This window comes from Notolepis coatsorum, assembly GCF_963971535.1.
Source record: "Notolepis coatsorum genome assembly, chromosome: 19".
NCBI classification, from domain to species: Eukaryota; Metazoa; Chordata; class Actinopteri; order Aulopiformes; family Paralepididae; genus Notolepis; species Notolepis coatsorum.
The window spans coordinates 52,436,498-52,455,805 of NC_140183.1; the positions used below are offsets into that span (position 1 = coordinate 52,436,498).

The 19,308-nt window shown below is 44.9% G+C and overlaps 1 protein-coding gene across 1 annotated transcript in view; it reads left to right on the top strand.

Annotated features, from left to right (window-relative positions):
- Positions 1–13,267: 13,267 nt before the first annotated feature.
- The window catches only part of slc38a2 (solute carrier family 38 member 2), a 30,861-nt gene continuing 24,820 nt past the window's right edge, over positions 13,268–19,308 (top strand). The window contains exons 1-2 of the mRNA XM_084336160.1: positions 13,268–13,345; positions 13,483–13,598. Coding sequence (XP_084192286.1) covers positions 13,507–13,598 — 92 coding nt within the window. The 5' untranslated portion in view covers positions 13,268–13,345; positions 13,483–13,506. The remainder of the gene's footprint in view (positions 13,346–13,482; positions 13,599–19,308) is intronic.

Sequence of the window (19,308 nt, forward strand, 5' to 3'; positions counted from 1 at the left end):
CTATGATTCAAGAGGTTTGTAAAAAAAAACATCTTAAATTTTTTTTTATATAAGTATGCAGTATCATAACTACATCTTTGATGTTTATAGCAAACCAACCCGTTTGTAAATCCGTCAATATTTCAGCGAGTTATGAGTATTTTTGTCTGTGCAGCTCACTCACTCTCACTCAAGGCTAACTGGAGCAAGATGGCGGCGGTTCAGTGACGCTTGTGACTCCGCCTTAAGCTATCTAGTGTGCTTGTATGTGCGGGGCTTGTAAGCGCTGGTCTGAACGGCTGCAGCTGGAAGCATCTCACGGCAATCTGTTAATAAAGTTTTCAATCAATCAATCAATCAATCCCGCAGTGCAACGTGCAACGTGACCCAAAATCACGTCACCAAAATCAGCCAATGGAAGCGAGGGGTTGCTATGTGCGGGGCTTGTATGTGCGGGGCTTGTAAGCGCTGGTCTGAACGGCTGCAGCTGGAAGCATCTCGGGAGGGCGGGGCGCAATGTGTATGCGTGTGGACTAGAGCACGTGAGAGTATAAAGAGTCCATTTTTTTTTCGAACTCTTTCTCACATCACAACAAGAAGAAGACGAACTCTTTCACAGTGTGGTGTGCGCGCACTGCGCAGGCAGAACAAGATGTCTTTCAGTAAAAATGTAAGTACCTATTTCGCTATTTTGGACATTAGGTTTGCTTATCAAGGCCACCACAGACCACCTGTGCAATTGAATTTAATTAGCTAACTGGCTCTCTCTTTCTCTCTCTGCTCTCTCTGCTATCTTTACTAAATATAAACGTGCAAGTACATGGTGTAGTAGGACTGCTATCTTTACTAAATATAAACTTGCAAGTGCATGGTGTGTATAGGACTGCTATCTTTACTAAATATGTAAAAATGTAAGTACCTATTTTGGACATTGGGTGTGTTGCTTATCAAGGCCACCACAGACCACCTGTGCAATTGAATTTAATTAGCTAACTGGCTCTCTCTTTCTCTCTCTGCTCTCTCTGCTATCTTTACTAAATATAAACGTGCAAGTACATGGTGTAGTAGGACTGCTATCTTTACTAAATATAAACTTGCAAGTGCATGGTGTGTATAGGACTGCTATCTTTACTAAATATGTAAAAATGTAAGTACCTATTTTGGACATTGGGTGTGTTGCTTATCAAGGCCACCACAGACCACCTGTGCAATTGAATTTAATTAGCTAACTGGCTCTCTCTTTCTCTCTCTGCTCTCTCTGCTATCTTTACTAAATATAAACGTGCAAGTACATGGTGTAGTAGGACTGCTATCTTTACTAAATATAAACTTGCAAGTGCATGGTGTGTATAGGACTGCTATCTTTACTAAATATGTAAAAATGTAAGTACCTATTTTGGACATTGGGTGTGTTGCTTATCAAGGCCACCACAGACCACCTGTGCAATTGAATTTAATTAGCTAACTGGCTCTCTCTTTCTCTCTGCTCTCTCTGCTATCTTTACTAAATATAAACGTGCAAGTACATGGTGTAGTAGGACTGCTATCTTTACTAAATATAAACTTGCAAGTGCATGGTGTGTATAGGACTGCTATCTTTACTAAATATGTAAAAATGTAAGTACCTATTTTGGACATTGGGTGTGTTGCTTATCAAGGCCACCACAGACCACCTGTGCAATTGAATTTAATTAGCTAACTGGCTCTCTCTTTCTCTCTCTGCTCTCTCTGCTATCTTTACTAAATATAAACGTGCAAGTACATGGTGTAGTAGGACTGCTATCTTTACTAAATATAAACTTGCAAGTGCATGGTGTGTATAGGACTGCTATCTTTACTAAATATGTAAAAATGTAAGTACCTATTTTGGACATTGGGTGTGTTGCTTATCAAGGCCACCACAGACCACCTGTGCAATTGAATTTAATTAGCTAACTGGCTCTCTCTTTCTCTCTCTGCTATCTTTACTAAATATAAACTTGCAAGTACATGGTGTAGTAGTAAGCCATCTCCAAGTGGGCAAGTGATGTGGTGATTAGAGGCACAACCTTTTATTCATATTTTGAAAGTAATTATATTCTCTTTTTTCCAGGACCACATAACGATACGAAGAGGCCAGTCACTTCCACCAGTAGTGGAATGCAGATCCTGTTGCAGCAACTATCACTGCCCGTTTTGTGCGCCTTCCCTTTTCAAGCCTACCAGACTCGGCAAAGTGCAGAGCCATTTGCAAATCCATTTTTCAACAGTAGTTATCCATCAAGGTAAAGTTAGACATTTCTCCCATTGCCTCTGGCAATGAGCATAACTGAGCCGACGCATACGGTGGTCATGTATAATAATAATGGTCAGTGGTCACATTATGCTTTTATTACTTTTCATGTTTGTGTTACAGAATACACTATACACAAATGTGGATTGGACTGCAGACAAGGCTATCACTACCACTGCCCCTACTGCCAGGCAACAATTGTAAGAAAAAAAAAATGCTTCGCACCATATATTATCATGCAAGCCCCTGCTCGGATGTGGATTGGACTGCAGACCAGGCAGCCCAGACTATCATTACCACTGCCTCTACTGCCAGGCAACATTTGTAACCAAAATACAGGCTTTGGTCCATATATCATGTAAGAGCCAGCCCTCCCCTCAACCGACTCTGCCATCTCCTCAACCGACTCTGCCATCTCCTCAACCGACTCTGCCATCTCCTCAACCGACTCTGCCATCTCCTCAACCACCTCTGGCTGCAGAAACATCCCCAAGTCGGGCCAGAAGGCGGCCAGTCATTCAAAAGAAGTGTCCGATGTGTAAGATTACCATGAACACCAGAAATATGAAGAAACGCATCGAAAGGAAACACACGGATCAAACGCATGACATAACAGCAAGGCATCACCTTACCAGTGAGTGCATAGATTCAAAGAATAGAATGTTCATAGTATTCAAGTCATTCCAGGGGGCGAGTACTCCACTGCATGTCATGCAAAAATTTGGGGTGGAAAACATTGATGTTGGTTGTGAGTCACAGGAGTGCCAACAAAATATGAAGTTGGCATGGCTGAGTGGATTCAACTCCTTCAAGTGTATACATCTGAGGTCACTTGACTATTGCACATCCAACGCTCCCATTGAAGTGCTAGCCGAAGAAACGCTCTCTAGGATGGTGCAAGAAAAATGGTTTGGTGAAGATAAGAAGAGAGACTGCCTTAATCATCAAAGCCTAGCCGTAGCCCAATATGTACCACTTTCTGTTTTTTCTAAAATTGCAATCCCTCCGTCAAAGAAGTACATTTCCGTATATGAGCCCAAAGCTTCATGGTACAGCCACTGTTGGTCCGAGAGGCCGGAGACTGTCTCATGCTTTCCTCCGACGCATGTGCGGCCAGCCTGGCAGCGCAGATTCTCACTGGGAGAGTAACGTGTGGAAGGTCGCACTACCTCTCTCATTGTACTGTACTTGTCTAATAGCCCTTCAAGAGCAACGGGTACAGGGTCGATATGACCCTGATGTAAACGAGACACTAATCTCTCTACCCCGCGCTCGGTTGCTAACTTGCTATTGTTTTTTACAGTCTGCCGTGAACATGGGAAATAATTGCGACAGCTCTGCTGTACACTGGGAACCTTGGTTGCTATGCCCACACAAAACCGCAAAACTTCACCCTGGACTCCGGTTTTCAAAGACCGGGGTTGCAGTGTAGCAAATCCCCGGTTGTGTGTGGCCGAACAGTGCAACTGCGCACATACAATCATGGTTATATTAAATCCAGCGCTCGTGTGGACTGGGCAACTTGCCTGCCATTACGTTGCGTTCTGAAAAGCGAAACTGACCCTGAAAACGAAACGAAAATGGCCCTGTGTGTAACTGCAGCCGTCTCTGTGCTAACGGTCACGTTTTCAGTACGAGAAGACAAGACAAAACTTCTTTCTCTGGTCTGCATCCCCTTAACAATTGTGTGTATTGAGCCGTACTGTATTGTACCCATTCTGCAATCTTGTTGCAATAAAGTTTTCATTCACACTCAAATCTGTGTTCATTTTTTATTTTGCATACTAATGTTCTGTGTCTTGAGTCGTACTTGTATTAAAAAACTGATTTTATGTCTGAGGAGAAGACCGGTACTCATCATCTTCGTCTCCACAAAAAGAAAAATGACATGTGAAGTATGTTGTGTGCCAGGTTCAAACAGTGCTGTATATGTACAGTTTATTCCTACTCCTATCCAAGCTCCGGGAGGGTCATCAAAGAGAAGTCGCCTATTCTTAGTCCTTGCCCCACAATGGTGGAATAACAAAAAGAAAAATGACATGTGAAGTATGTTGTGTGCCAGGTTCAAACAGTGCTGTATATGTACAGTTTATTCCTACTCCTATCCAAGCTCCGGGAGGGTCATCAAAGAGAAGTCGCCTATTCTTAGTCCTTGCCCCACAATGGTGGAATAACAAAAAGAAAAATGACATGTGAAGTATGTTGTGTGCCACGTTCAAACAGTGCTGTATATGTACAGTTTATTCCTACTCCTATCCAAGCTCCGGGAGGGTCATCAAAGAGAAGTCGCCTATTCTTAGTCCTTGCCCCACAATGGTGGAATTGTCCTAATAAACTAACCTACACTGTAGCACTCAACACTTTATGAACATTGTTACTGAGACGAAAGTTAAGTTTACTCTATTATTACTAGATCTGGTATGTCTAGATGTAACACTGTATGGGTACAAGTTTACTCTATTATTACATGTCTAGATGTAACATTACTGTCTATGTATAATGTACCTATGTAAACGAGACAAACCCACGAAAATATCAGAATGTTTAATAGAATGTTTAATAAAAGTTGGTTGTTTTGTTGTTACCTGTTGATCTAATGTGCCTATTGTTAAAAGAAATTATTTCAAATAAAAATACAATTATTTATTTGAATGGTGTTATTTATGGCAATAACAACTATACCGTAATAGGGCTGTCCCCGACTAAGGATTTGTATAGTCGATTTGTATTAGCCGATAGTCGACTATTAGTCGACTATGAAAAAAAAATAAAAAGTATAATAATCTTTAATTTTTTTATTTTTATCATTCCATTTGGGCTGTGGGGTGTGCTTAATGTCTGAAGGAGTCGACGGAAGGCTTCTTGTCCTCTGCAAAAGCATGCAATTGGTCCACTGATGGATACATCTTGATATTTGTCTAGTCTAGTGTGTTCATTAGATGGGTGAAATCCTCTCTCTGCCTGTTTTCATTTTTTTTTTTATAAAAAAAAATTATTTAAAATGTTTTTGGGATAGTTTCTTTATTGGGATAAAGAATTTATTGCGTGGCTCACTGGTCTCTCTCCAGCTCGGGAGCCATGACTCGCTGGTCTCTCCAGCTCGGGAGCCATGACTCGCTGGTCTCTCTCCAGCTCGGGAGCCATGACTCGCTGGTCTCTCTCCAGCTCGGGAGCCATGACTCGCTGGTCTCTCTCCAGCTCGGGAGCCATGACTCGCTGGTCTCTCTCCAGCTCGGGAGCCATGACTTGCTGATCTCCAGCCCGGGAGCCCTGGCTCGCTGGTCTCTCTCCAGCTCGGGAGCCATGACTTGCTGGTCTCTCCTCACCAGTAGGTGGTCTCTCTCCAGCCCGGGAGCCCTGGCTCGCTGGTCTCTCTCCAGCTCGGGAGCCCTGGCTCGCTGGTCTCTCCTCACAAGTAGGTGGTCTCTCTCCAGCTCAGGAGCCATGACTCGCTGGTCTCTCTCCAGCTCGGGAGCCATGACTTGCTGGTCTCCAGCCCGGGAGCCCTGGCTCGCTGGTCTCTCTCCAGCTCGGGAGCCATGACTTGCTGGTCTCTCCTCACCAGTAGGTGGTCTCTCTCCAGCTCGGGAGCCATGACTCGCTGGTCTCTCTCCAGCCCGGGAGTCCTGGCTCGCTGGTCTCTCTCCAGCTCGGGAGCCCTGGCTCGCTGGTCTCTCATCGCCCTGCTGTGGTTCTCCATTGGCCTGCTCTCCACCAGCCTGTGCCCTGGTTGTGTCTTTGGCGCCCCCGTGTGGCTGAGAGGTAGTGGTGTACGTCGGGTCCAGGCCCAGCCTCCTGCAGCCCGACGGAGAGCGGCTGGTGGGGTTGACGGGTCGGGCTGGATTACGAGCCGGCAGATCCCAGGTTACCTGGAAGTCTGGCCACTAGGGGTGTAACGGTACGTGTATTCGTCCCGCGAATTTACGGTACGGCCGTCACGGTGCGGTACGTGCAGCCATACGAAGAATACGTGACAGTGCAAACATACCAGTCGCGCATGCAGGCCGGGCACACAGAGTCCGACCTCAGAGCGAGCGAAAGTGCACAGAGAAAGGCACATTTACATTGGAACAGCTGCAGCCTGCAGGGTCATCCAATGGAAAGACACACACACGCAGCGTGTCGCCAACACACACACGCCGCGCATCGCCAACACACACACACACGCCGCGCATCGCCAACACACACGCCGCGCGTCGCCAACACACACACACACACGCCGCGCATCGCCAACACACACACACGCCGCGCATCACCAACACACACGCGCGCGCGGCGCCAACAAACAACAACAACATTCTCCCCTGCAGGACTCACGCTGATCAAATAAAAAAAATAAACATACTTTTTCGGACTGATCATCTGAGCTCCTCTCCAGTTTAACTGCTATTGTGTTAAATCCAAATAATCCTCTGCCATTGTTGTGTAACATGTCATCTGTTCTCTAGTCTTCAGTCTCGGCTTCACGTGAAGTTAAATCCTCTCTAGAAGTGAAACTGAAACGTATCAAGCCTATAAGTTGTTAAAGGGGCACTAGGCAATTCATTTACTCTGGATGCCTGAACACAGAATGACACCAGTATCACTGACTACCACGGCAAGCCTATAGAAAATTATTCTATTTAATAATAATAATTATAATAAATTTAATAACTATCATAAATGTAATATATAAATGTAAATAAAATAAATAAAATAAATAAAATAAATAAAATAAATAAAATAAATAAAATAAATAAAATAAATAAAATAAATAAAATAAATAAAATAAATAAAAAAAATAAAAAAAATAAAAAAAAATGTATATTAATAATAATTATTATTTTAAAAAAAATCTGTTGTACCGAACTCGTACCGAACCGTGACCCCAATATTATTCACGACAGCCATATTAGACACATCGCCATAATTTAAGATATAGTTTATGCATTCGCAAATATGAGAGCTCTGTCATTGAAGTGGGTGGTGGCAGCATTACTAACAGTAGCGATTTTTAGTTTAGTACAGTCACACAACAGAACACCGCTGTAGTACAGTCACACAACAGAACACCGCTGGTTCGACCAGCGCTTCTGCCGCGCCGCAAGGGCGTGTGCTAGTGGATTGATTGATTGGCCGTGTGGCCAATCAGAGAAACGCTGAACGAAAAGCTGAACACAAGTTGGTTGCCTTTAATATTCACGCCACCAGTTCTGCATCCTCTGTGGCTTGAAGCCACTCTCATACTGGTTTGCTGAGTGATTAGACGACATTGTTGTATCTGTCTGCAGCCTGTAAATACGTAAATACCATACCATGTGATGTCACAGTATGATGTCATAATAGAACAGTCTAGAACATTTGTGATGTCACAGTATTATGTCATAATAGAACATTCTAGAACATTTGTGATGTCACAGTATGATGTCATAATAGACCATATGATGTCAAATGTGATGTCACAGTATGATGTCATAATAGAACATTCTAGAACATTTGTGAAGTATATATATGAAGATACATATACTGCACCAAAACTTAGTTGGTGGCCGACCGAAGAAGAAGAAGAAGGAGAAGAAGAACAGTTAGGCAGCAATACGCCGAAAGGTATCTAGACTGCCGGAAATTCACAAGAAGAAGAAGAAGACTGCACCAAAACGTTTGTGCCAACCACCAATACAAATCAGAAGAAGAAGTACTTCGGTTTTAACATCTCACTTCGGTGTCTACTGGGTATTAAAACGTGTACCCGCGTGCAATCGTTGTTCTTAGAGGGAGGAACCCTCTGAGCTAGCGTTGTTGGATAATAATAAGAAGCGGGCATAATGGAGGGCAGTGCCAGCGTTAGGAGAGCCTTGTCAGGGACTCTGGTCTCAAACCCCCTCACTACAGTAGCTCTCCGACAACAACAGCAAACTGAGGAGGACGGGAAGCTAAATAGGAAGATTCTGGATGAAGATCTGTATCTAGAGAGTTTAGATAAGATAATTCAGAGAGATTTATTCCCGGACGTAACTAAACTCCAGGCCCAGAAGGATTACCTGGGGGCGGAGGAGACCGGAGACCTGGGGAGAATGAGAGAGATCGCCATCAGATACGGCTCCTCTCTGACCAAGTCTACGCCACAAGCCTCTGCGCCACATGTGACCCCGGCCAGCTTTGAGACGCCAGTGGGCCGCGCAGGCTCTCCCTCCAAATCAGTGACTGGAGGTAAAGGTGGGGAAGGAGAAAAAGATGGTGATAAGGAGCTTCCCTGTCTGGATCGCTTCCTGGCTAAGAACACCAGCGAGGACAATGTGCCGTTTGAACGGATCAGGGTCCTGGCCGAAGAGAAGGAGAAAGCCCGATACTCCTGGTTCTACGAGGCAGAAGAATACAAGCAGCGACACGAGGAGAACCTGGCTTTGCCGTCATCAGAGCAGCAATCGACTAAGAGGTTGGCAGTTGACTACGGCTCCTATCGATCGATTACCGTAATTCCTCTAATAGTAACCCCGGCTTGTATTTGTTTCAACTGTAGCGGGTACCAGGCTTGTATTAGGAGGAGGCCTGTATAAGAGGGAGGCCTATATTTCAAATTTTCAAACGGATCATAATGAATAAATCAACATTTTGTGTCAGTTTGAACCCAGTAAAATGTACTGGGTTCATTTATTGAAACCAAGTACTGTATGAAATAGTAAACAGTGCAATTACAGGTGGTCACTGGTCATTTCAACGTTTTCAAAGTGAAATCAAGTAACTAGCTCAGTATGCAGCTCAGTATATTAGTAACCCGGCTTGTATTAGGAGGCCGGCTTATAATTGCTTAGCTCAAGAGCGCACCCGGCCATTAATAGAGACCCGGCTTGTATTTGAGACCCGGTTACTATTAGAGGAATTACGGTAGTTGACTATTCGACTAATAGGGGTCAGCCCTATACCGTAATAACAACTATACCGTAATAACAACTATACAACTATAGGCATCAAGAGAGAGGGAAGATGAGAAAGATGAGCTGGTGCTGATGGGGAGATGAGCTGGAGGACTGATCATACAGTATATACCCCACACACACAAATGCACACATAGGGTTTAAGTTATTAAATCATAATAATTGTCCAAATCTCTTGTCGGTTTTATAAATCTTTTAATAGGCCTTTATTTTCACAAGTACATTTCGGACAAGTAAGTTTAGCTTTCGGACAAGTAAAAGATTTTATTTCAAATAAAAATACAATTATTTATTTGAATGGTGTTATTTATGGCAATAACAACTATACCGTAATAGGGCTGTCCCCGACTAAGGATTTGTATAGTCGATTTGTAGTCGCCAAAATTAGCCGATAGTCGACTATTAGTCGACTATGAAAAAAAAAAAAAAGTATAATAATCTTTTATTTTTTTATTTTTATCATTCCATTTTGGGCTGTGGGGTGTGCTTAATGTCTGAAGGAGTCGACGGAAGGCTTCTTGTCCTCTGCAAAAGCATGCAATTGGTCCACTGATGGATACATCTTGATATTTGTCTAGTCTAGTGTGTTCATTAGATGGGTGAAATCCTCTTTCAGTGCCTCTGTGCCTGTTTTCAGTTTTTTTTTATAAAAAAAAAGTATTTAAAATGTTTTTGGGATAGTTTCTTTATTGGGATAAAGAATTTATTGCGTGGCTCACTGGTCTCTCTCCAGCTCGGGAGCCATGACTCGCTGGTCTCTCCAGCTCGGGAGCCATGACTCGCTGGTCTCTCTCCAGCTCGGGAGCCATGACTCGCTGGTCTCTCTCCAGCTCGGGAGCCATGACTCGCTGGTCTCTCTCCAGCTCGGGAGCCATGACTCGCTGGTCTCCAGCCCGGGAGCCCTGGCTCGCTGGTCTCTCTCCAGCTCTGGAGCCATGACTTGCTGGTCTCTCCTCACCAGGTTCCCTGGAAGTCTGGCCACTAGGGGTGTAACGGTATGTGTATTCGTCTCGCAAATTTACGGTACGGCCGTCACGGTGCGGTACGTGCAGCCATACGAAGAATACGTGACAGCGCAAACATACCAGTCGCGCATGCAGGCCGGGCACACAGAGTCCGACCTCAGAGCGAGCGAAAGTGCACGGAGAAAGGCACATTTACATTGGAACAGCTGCAGCCTGCAGGGTCATCCAATGGAAAGACACACACACGCCGCGCATCGCCAACACACACACGCCGCGCATCGCCAACACACACACACACGCCGCGCATCGCCAACACACACACACACGGCGCGCATCGCCAACACACACACGCCACGCGTCGCCAACAAACAACAACAACATTCTCCCCCGCAGGACTCACGCTGATCAAATAAAAAAAATAAACATACTTTTTCGGACTGATCATCTGAGCTCCTCTCCAGTTTAACTGCTATTGTGTTAAATCCAAATAATCCTCTGCCATTGTTGTGTAACATGTCATCTGTTCTCTAGTCTTCAGTCTCGGCTTCACGTGAAGTTAAATCCTCTCTAGAAGTGAAACTGAAACTTATCAAGCCTATAAGTTGTTAAAGTCTAAATGTGGTGTTAAAGCAATGTCCAAACATGAGACAATTCAAACTGATGTATAAGGAAATTATGTTCACAAGGTACAGGGATGAAGAAGGGACTTGATATTCACAGGTGTTTACATTTTTATTTTGTTTCTATTTTATTTTATTTTATACATATATAGTTTTTGTTTTTTGTTTTGCATATATATATATATATATATATATATATATATTTTTTTTTTTTTTTTTTTTTTATGTTTAAAATAGTACACTCATTTGAGTAGTGGAAAAGGGGTAGGATTAAATAAGTGTATACTTCTTCCTACTCCTTTTCGAACATGCAGATTGAGTTGTTTTTCTTTTTTGTTATTGTTTGTTGTATTCATTGCATGTTCGAAATAAAGACTTCAAATCAAATCAAATCAAAAGGGGCACTAGGCAATTAATTTACTCTGGATGCCTGAACACAGAATGACACCAGTATCACTGACTACCACGGCAAGCCTATAGAAAATTATTCTATTTAATAATAATAATAATTATAATAACTATCATAAATGTAATATATAAATGTAAAAAAAAAATAAAAAAAAATAAAAAAAAATGTATATTAATAATAATTATTATTTAAAAAAATAAATGTTGTACCGAACTCGTACCGAACCGTGACCCCAATAGCGAGGTACGTACCGAACTGTGGCTTCTGTTACACCCCTACTGGCCACGCGCGGCCCTTCCTCAGTTCTGGGACCAGAAGATGACCTCTCTATCATTGACAATAACAGTGGTGTGTCCTTTTCTTGCTGTAGGTCTCTGCTCCTTGTAGGTTTTAGGATTAGGAACACACCAGTTCTGCATCCTCTGTGGCTTGAAGCCACTCTCATACTGGTTTGCTGAGTGATTAGACGACATCGTTGTATCTGTCTGCAGCCTCTGTAAATACCATACCATGTGATGTCACAGTATGATGTCATAATAGAACATTCTAGAACATTTGTGATGTCACAGTATTATGTCATAATAGAACATTCTAGAACATTTGTGATGTCACAGTATGATGTCATAATAGACCATATGATGTCATAATAGCACATTCGTGATGTCACAGTATGATGTCATAATAGAACATTCTAGAACATTTGTGAAGATACGTATACTGCACCAAAACTTAGTTGGTGGCCGACCGAAGAAGAAGAAGGAGAAGAAAAACAGTTAGGCAGCAATACGCCGAAAGGTGTCTAGACTTCACAAGAAGAAGAAGAAGACTGCACCAAAACGTTTGTGCCAACCACCAATACAAATCAGAAGAAGAAGTACTTCGGTTTTAACATCTCACTTTGGCGTCTACTGGGTATTAAAACGTGTACCCGCGTGCAATCGTTGTTCTTAGAGGGAGGAACCCTCTGAGCTAGCGTTGTTGGATAATAATAAGAAGCGGGCATAATGGAGGGCAGTGCCAGCGTTAGGAGAGCCCTGTCGGGGACTCTGGTCGGGGACCCCCTCACTACAGTAGCTCTCAGACAACAACAGCAAACTGAGGAGGACGGGAAGCTAAATAGGAAGATTCTGGATGAAGATCTGTATCTAGAGAGTTTAGATAAGATAATTCAGAGAGATTTCTTCCCGGACGTAACTAAACTCCAGGCCCAGAAGGATTACCTGGGGGCGGAGGAGACCGGAGACCTGGGGAGAATGAGAGAGATCGCCATCAGATACGGCTCCTCTCTGACCAAGTCTATGCCACGAGCCTCTGTGCCAGATGTGACCGCGGCCAGCTTTGAGACGCCAGTGGGCCGCGCAGGATCTCCCTCCAAATCAGTGACTGGAGGTAAAGGTGGGGAAGGAGAAAAAGATGGTGATAAGGAGCTTCCCTGTCTGGATCGCTTCCTGGCTAAGAACACCAGCGAGGACAATGTGCCGTTTGAACGGATCAGGGTCCTGGCCGAAGAGAAGGAGAAAGCCCGATACTCCTGGTTATACGAGGCAGAAGAAGAATACAAGCAGCGACACGAGGAGAACCTGGCTTTGCCATCATCAGAGCAGCAATCGACTAAGAGGTTGGCAGTTGACTACGGCTCCTATCGATCGATTAGTTTACTATTCGACTAATAGGGGTCAGCCCTATACCGTAATAACAACTATACCGTAATAACAACTATACAACTATAGGCATAGACCAGGGTTTAACCCCTGGTCGTCAAGAGAGAGGGAAGATGAGAAAGATGAGCTGGTGCTGATGGGGAGATGAGCTGGAGGACTGATCATACAGTATATACCCCACACACACAAATGCACACACAGGGTTTAAGTTATTAAATCATAATAATTGTCCAAATCTCTTGTCGGTTTTATAAATCTTTTAATAGGCCTTTATTTTCACAAGTACATTTCGGACAAGTAAGTTTAGCTTTCGGACAAGTAAAAGATCTGTCAAAAAGTTAATGTCAAGCCCTGTATGTCTACATATTAAAGCATCCAACCATGCCTCACGCAAAAATATGTATATGTAACATTTCATCTGACTTTTTTTGTTTGTTATTAAGCCAATACCCTGATTTGGATGCAGAGAATCAAAACTTCCTCCCAGAGCACAACCTCGGCAAGAAGAAGTATGACACTGAATATGTAAGTGCACTTAATCATCTTAATCATCCTCAAAACAGACTAATGTCATTTTCTAACTCATGATGCTTTTGAACAATCATCTTTTAAACTTGTTTTGAAATAATAATAACAACAACTGTGAACATCGCTTCCAACAGCACCAAGGCACTGCATCCTTTGGCATGTCCGTCTTCAACCTGGGCAACGCCATCATGGGCAGTGGTATCCTGGGTCTGTCTTACGCCATGGCCAACACCGGCATCGCTCTCTTCGTGTGAGTACTCGCATTGTATTCATTTTGTCGTACGTCATTTCAGGGACCCCACCCACCACAACCACAACCACAACCACACCTTTACCGTCAAGGACAGAGAGCGAGTGGCGTCCTCCGCCAGGCAGCGGTGAGAAGCGGCTATCGTGGGAACTAGGCACAAGGATAGTTTACCAGTATAGCAAGGTTAACAACGGGGCCCTCGGGGGGGTGAATCCTGACACAGCGTAATAAGTAGCAGACTGTTTTCATCCAAGGCAGCCAACACGTATGGCTTGCGACGATAGCTGAGGCCAGCTGGCTGACCTTGACGAGAAGTAACTAGGACGAGAAGAGCGCCCCCTGTAGAAAAACATTCCTTTAGATCGCATTGAGAGAAAAAGGATAAGACCGCGGTTCGGCCCAGAGATCACCTCGCGGACCAGATCTCTTGGCGTTGATCCACAGCCCACTCTCTTAGACTGAGCCTGTGACATTCTGTGGAGAAGAATATATATATACTGTGTGTATATATATATATATATATATATATATCTGAGAGAAGACCTGTGTCCAGAATTACGGAACACTGTTGCCGTACTCCTACTCTGAGTGTAGTGTTTACAAACAGTGGTAGCAGCAGTGTGAGTGGTGGGGTGTGGTGGTGTTGGGTGGGGTTATGTGGTGTTGGGTGGGGTTATGTGGTGTTGGGTGGTGTTGGGTAGGGAATGGATGGGCATTTAAAAAAAGAAAAACAGATAGATTGATCGCATGATGTACTCGAGTAGTGATCGATTACTCGTGGAGGAACACAAGTTACTTAACGTTACACAGGTCGAGCTATGCACGCTTAGCTTACTAACGTTAGATAGCAGTGTTTATAAGGAGTCGTCTACCAACAAATATGTTGTTTCAACAAATGTATTCACAAAATCGATTACCATCCAAATGTTATTGAAGACTCCTGTGACCAGTAAGTAGGTACTACATACGTCTTAACTTATTACCTATTTTTGACTGCAGAAATATGCACAAATGTTCTACGTTATATGCGTAAATGTCCGCTATGTGCCTAAAGTCACGACCCGACAGTGTGTGTGTCCCGACCCCACTTCTCCATGTCCACACAGAGACGAGTTTGGGTGTATCCGCCAAAATATTTTAGCGTATGCACGTTTCGTCCACATGGAACCTCAACATTTGTATCCTAGACATTTTCAACAAGTCAAAGGAAGACAAATATTAGCTAGCTTAACACTTTGATCGCCATGGTTAAATTCATAATTTACCATCCCTAGCCAGCTCTATTTGTCTATGGAGAAGTTCCCCTTCTTTGCAGGGCTATAACTTTTTAAATTGTATTGCTCAATTGACATTATTATGGCCCATTCAATGTCCTATATCTATTGTTCAGGGTGTAGCAACGTTATACTTTTTCATTCACATATTCATACTAAAATACGGTCTAAAGTATAAGTATGTTTTTATCGTTTTCTGCAGCTTTCTCCAGAACTTGATTTATAGCCCCAAATGCATTATATTGATGATCAAATACAGTTTGGTAGCGATCGGTGCCAGATAAAAAATTTCAACTGGAGGTACTTCTAGAAGTTACTACGTATGATCTGATGTCAGCCACCAGATGGCGCTCTTGAACCGTTAGAGAGTTGAGTGGAGCTCAGCAGTATATCTCAGGTCCCCGGGAGAGAAATATGATTTCGATCACAGATTTTTGAAATATTGATATCAAAGACGTGTTACGGCGTCTTCGGCAGAATGAGCATGGCGGGCAATGACGAGTTTCGGCGTTTCCGGCGATTAAAGTGTTAACTAGCGTTAGCTCAAAGCACAGAACCGGACGACACAAGTTGTCAACAATAATACTTCCGGTCGGGGGGTTTCAAAAGAGCGAAGTCTAAAACACTAATTTAAGATCGAGTTTTCTCAAAGCCCTAGCCTAGGGTTAGGTGGTGTTGGGTGGGGTTAGGTGGGGTTGGGTTGGGTTAGGTGGTGTTAGGTGGTGTTGGGTGGGGTTAGGTGGTCTTGGGTGGGGTTAGGTGGTGTTGGGTGGTGTTGGGTGGGGTTAGGTGGTGTTGGGTGGGGTTAGGTGGGGTTGGGTGGGGTTAGGTGGTCTTGGGTGGTGTTAGGTGGGGTTGGTTGGGGTTAGGTGGGGTTGGGTGGGGTTAGGTGGGGTTAGGTGGGGTTGTTTGGGGTTAGGTGGGGTTGGGTTGGGTTAGGTGGTGTTGGGTGGGGTTGGGTTGGGTTAGGTGGTCTTGGGTGGTGTTAGGTGGGGTTGGTTGGGGTTAGGTGGGGTTGGGTGGGGTTAGGTGGGGTTAGGTGGGGTTGTTTGGGGTTAGGTGGGGTTGGGTTGGGTTAGGTGGGGTTGGGTTAGGTGGTGTTGGGTGGGGTTGGGTTGGGTTAGGTGGTGTTGGGTGGGGTTAGGTGGGGTTGGGTGGGGTTAGGTGGTGTTGGGTGGGGTTAGGTGGGGTTGTTTGGGGTTAGGTGGGGTTGGGTTGGGTTAGGTGGTGTTGGGTGGGGTTAGGTGGGGTTGGGTGGGGTTAGGTGGTGTTGGGTGGGGTTAGGTGGGGTTGTTTGGGGTTAGGTGGGGTTGTTTGGGGTTAGCTGGTGTTGGGTGGGGTTAGGTGGTGTTGGGTGGGGTTAGGTGGGGTTAGGTGGGGTTGGTTGGGGTTAGGTGGGGTTGGGTGGGGTGGTCACTCGGTCGGCAGGCAAGGCTCACACGACAAGAGCTGAGGGGAAGCCGCTTAGCTTAGCTTAGTGATGCTAATCCTGCAGCATTTGGGACAGACTTATAAACTCCCAAGTGGTACATTCAGGCCTCTCACATGAGATCATGAAGGGGGCCAAGGCATGGGCCATTGTCAACCATAAACTCAAATTAGGTCGGTCTCTCTCTCTCTCTCTCTCGCTGGACGGAGACCTATGGTCATATAATCCTTGTAGATACTATATCTATACCTGTACGTATCCCTTACCTACTCTTACTAGTTAAGCTGCTGGTCAGTATGACTTACTACCATAGTGTCTTTATACCTGTATCACTGTACATATTAATACTACAACTCTGTACATACATCTGGACATCTCATTAGCACTATTACTCAGCAGTACTAATCTATATATTGTATACCCAGTTTAATCACCTTTAGATTGTTACTATTACTATTACTATTGCACTTTACTGTTACATGTGCACTCTGATTGGATGCCAAACTTATTTTTTCCCGTACTGTACGCCTGAATATTTTCCACAACAAAGTTAGTGTTTCCGCGTCTCTGATTGGCCAGGTCGCGTGTAGCCTTTTTACAACGCATCCGCGTTTCCGGCGCTCTGATTGGCCAGGTCATGTGACATGTGCGCCCAATAGCATCTTTGCCCATTTCCGCGGCGAAAAGCCTGCAAACGACCTGGCGTTCTATCGCCATGCTCTAAGACAAACTCTAACCTTAACCAACTTCGAAATTAGTGCTTAAGCTTAACCGGCGAAAGAACTTGCCGTCACGCTCTAAGACAAACTCTAACCTTAGCCAACTTCGAAGAGTGCCTAAGCTTAACCAGTGTAGAAACTTGCCGTCCCACGATTGGCGCTCATGTCACATGACCTGGCCAATCAGAGCGCAAAACGAGAACCCGGAAACGGCTATGAGTTGTAAAAAGGCTTCAAGCCATAGATATCTATATAGAACACTAGATAGCTTAAGGCGGAGTCACCAGCGTCACTGAACCGCCGCCATCTTGCTCGAGTCAGCCTTGAGTGAGGGTGAGTGAGCTGCACAGACAAAAATACTCATAACTTGCTGAAATATTGACGGATTTACAAACGGGTTGGTTTATTACAAGCATTATTAACGTGATTCAATCGGTTTGTAAATCTTTTTTTTTAAACTGCCTTTAAGTAAAAAAAATAGACATGAATGTTATCAGTAGCTGAGCTGCCTCGAGCAAGATGGCCGCCCTATGACGACGTCGTACATGTGACATGTACGCCCAATCGTGGGACCGCAAGTTTTTGGATGGTTAAGCTTAGGCGCTCTTTCGAAGTTGGTTAAGGTTAGAGTTTGTCTTAGAGCATGGCGATAGAACGCCTGCCCTGATTCCAAACTCTAACCTTAACCAACTGCGAAAGAGTCGCCTAAGCTTAACCAGTGATAAACTAGGCGTTAGGTAGTTTGCAGGCTGTTCGACCCGGAAATAGGCGCAGAACTTGCCGTCCCACGATTGGCGCACATGTCACATGACCTGGCCAATCGGAGCACAAAACTCGAACGCGGAAACACAAGTTTGTTGTGGAAAGTATAGACGCGTACTGTACTTGTGCTGCATGACGACAATACATTTGAATCTAATCGAATCAAAGACGAGATCCACTGTAGTGTTTGATTTGGGGAAATTAACCCTTCGGTAGTGTGGCAGTGAAAGGGTTAAAGCCTGGGGAGGCCTGTGTCTGCATGATTTATTTCCGCTGCACAAATAAAAAGGGTTGCTTAGGCAGATATCATGTCAACATTTGCACTTATAAAACTAGCTCTACGACTAGCGAATACTTACACGTAACAAACTGTTTACTTTAAAGGTCGTCCAAAGCATATTTGGTGAGTCGCCGGCTTGTTTGACATGATAAGATACCATACAAATGTTTCCACAGTCTGAGACCTTACCTTGAAGCTTGGCGAGCACACTCCATTTACATTTACATCTAGTCATTTAGCTGACGCTTTTATCCAAAGCGACTTACAAGTTTTGTACAAGACAGCAGGAAGGGTACAACTCTATCAGCTGAGTAACAATGTCCATCAAAGTGTTGAGTGCTACAGTGTTGGTTAGTATATTAGGACAAGTGCACGACAATAAGGTTAGTTAGGGTTAGAGTTTTTTTTTTTTAGTTTTTTTCAGATAATGATTGAAGAAGTGGTCCCTGAGAATTGGGGTGACATGGGCCGACTTCGGTAGGTTTGAGATCAGGCGGGCCGCTGCGTTCTGAATGAGTTGAAGAGGCTTGGTGGCAGTGGCCGGGAGGCCAGCAAGCAGTGCGTTGCAGTAGTCGAGGCGGGAGATGACTGTTGATTGGACGAGGAGTTGGGTGGCTTCTTTTGTCAGGAAGGGGCGGATCCGTCTGACGTTGCTCAGGAGGAATCTGCAGGTTCTGGTTGTCGCTGCGATGTGAGCGGAGAAGATCAACTGGTTCTTGGCGGTCGGGGACGCGGTCACAGCTGCATTCTCGACTGTGATGGAAAGGTCGGTCAGGGGGAGGATTTGGCCGGCAGGTGAAGCAATTCTGTTTAGCTTAGGTTCAGTTTGAGGACAGGGGGGCCTGGTGGTGCCATTGATCTCTCTCTGGAGGACGGGAAGGTCTTCGTATGTTCTTTCCCCAGCGTGTCCGTATGCAACACACGCGTCTCGCATCCAGGGGTAACGCAAGCTGCATACAAATTGAAAGCTAAGGGCTCACTGACCTTGGCCCTGTTTGTTGTTGAGCTGGGACTTTTAACTGGACACTCAATAGGTCTGGGGGGAGGTGTGCCCCTGGGGGGTGTCCCTGGGGGGAGGTGTGTCCCTGGGGGGAGGTGTGCCCCTGGGGGGTGTCCCTGGGGGGAGGTGTGTCCCTGGGGGGAGGCGTGCCCCTGGGGGGTGTCCCTGGGGGGAGGTGTGTCCCTGGGGGGAGGTGTGTCCCTGGGGGGAGGTGTGTCCCTGGGGGGAGGTGTGTCCCTGGGGGGA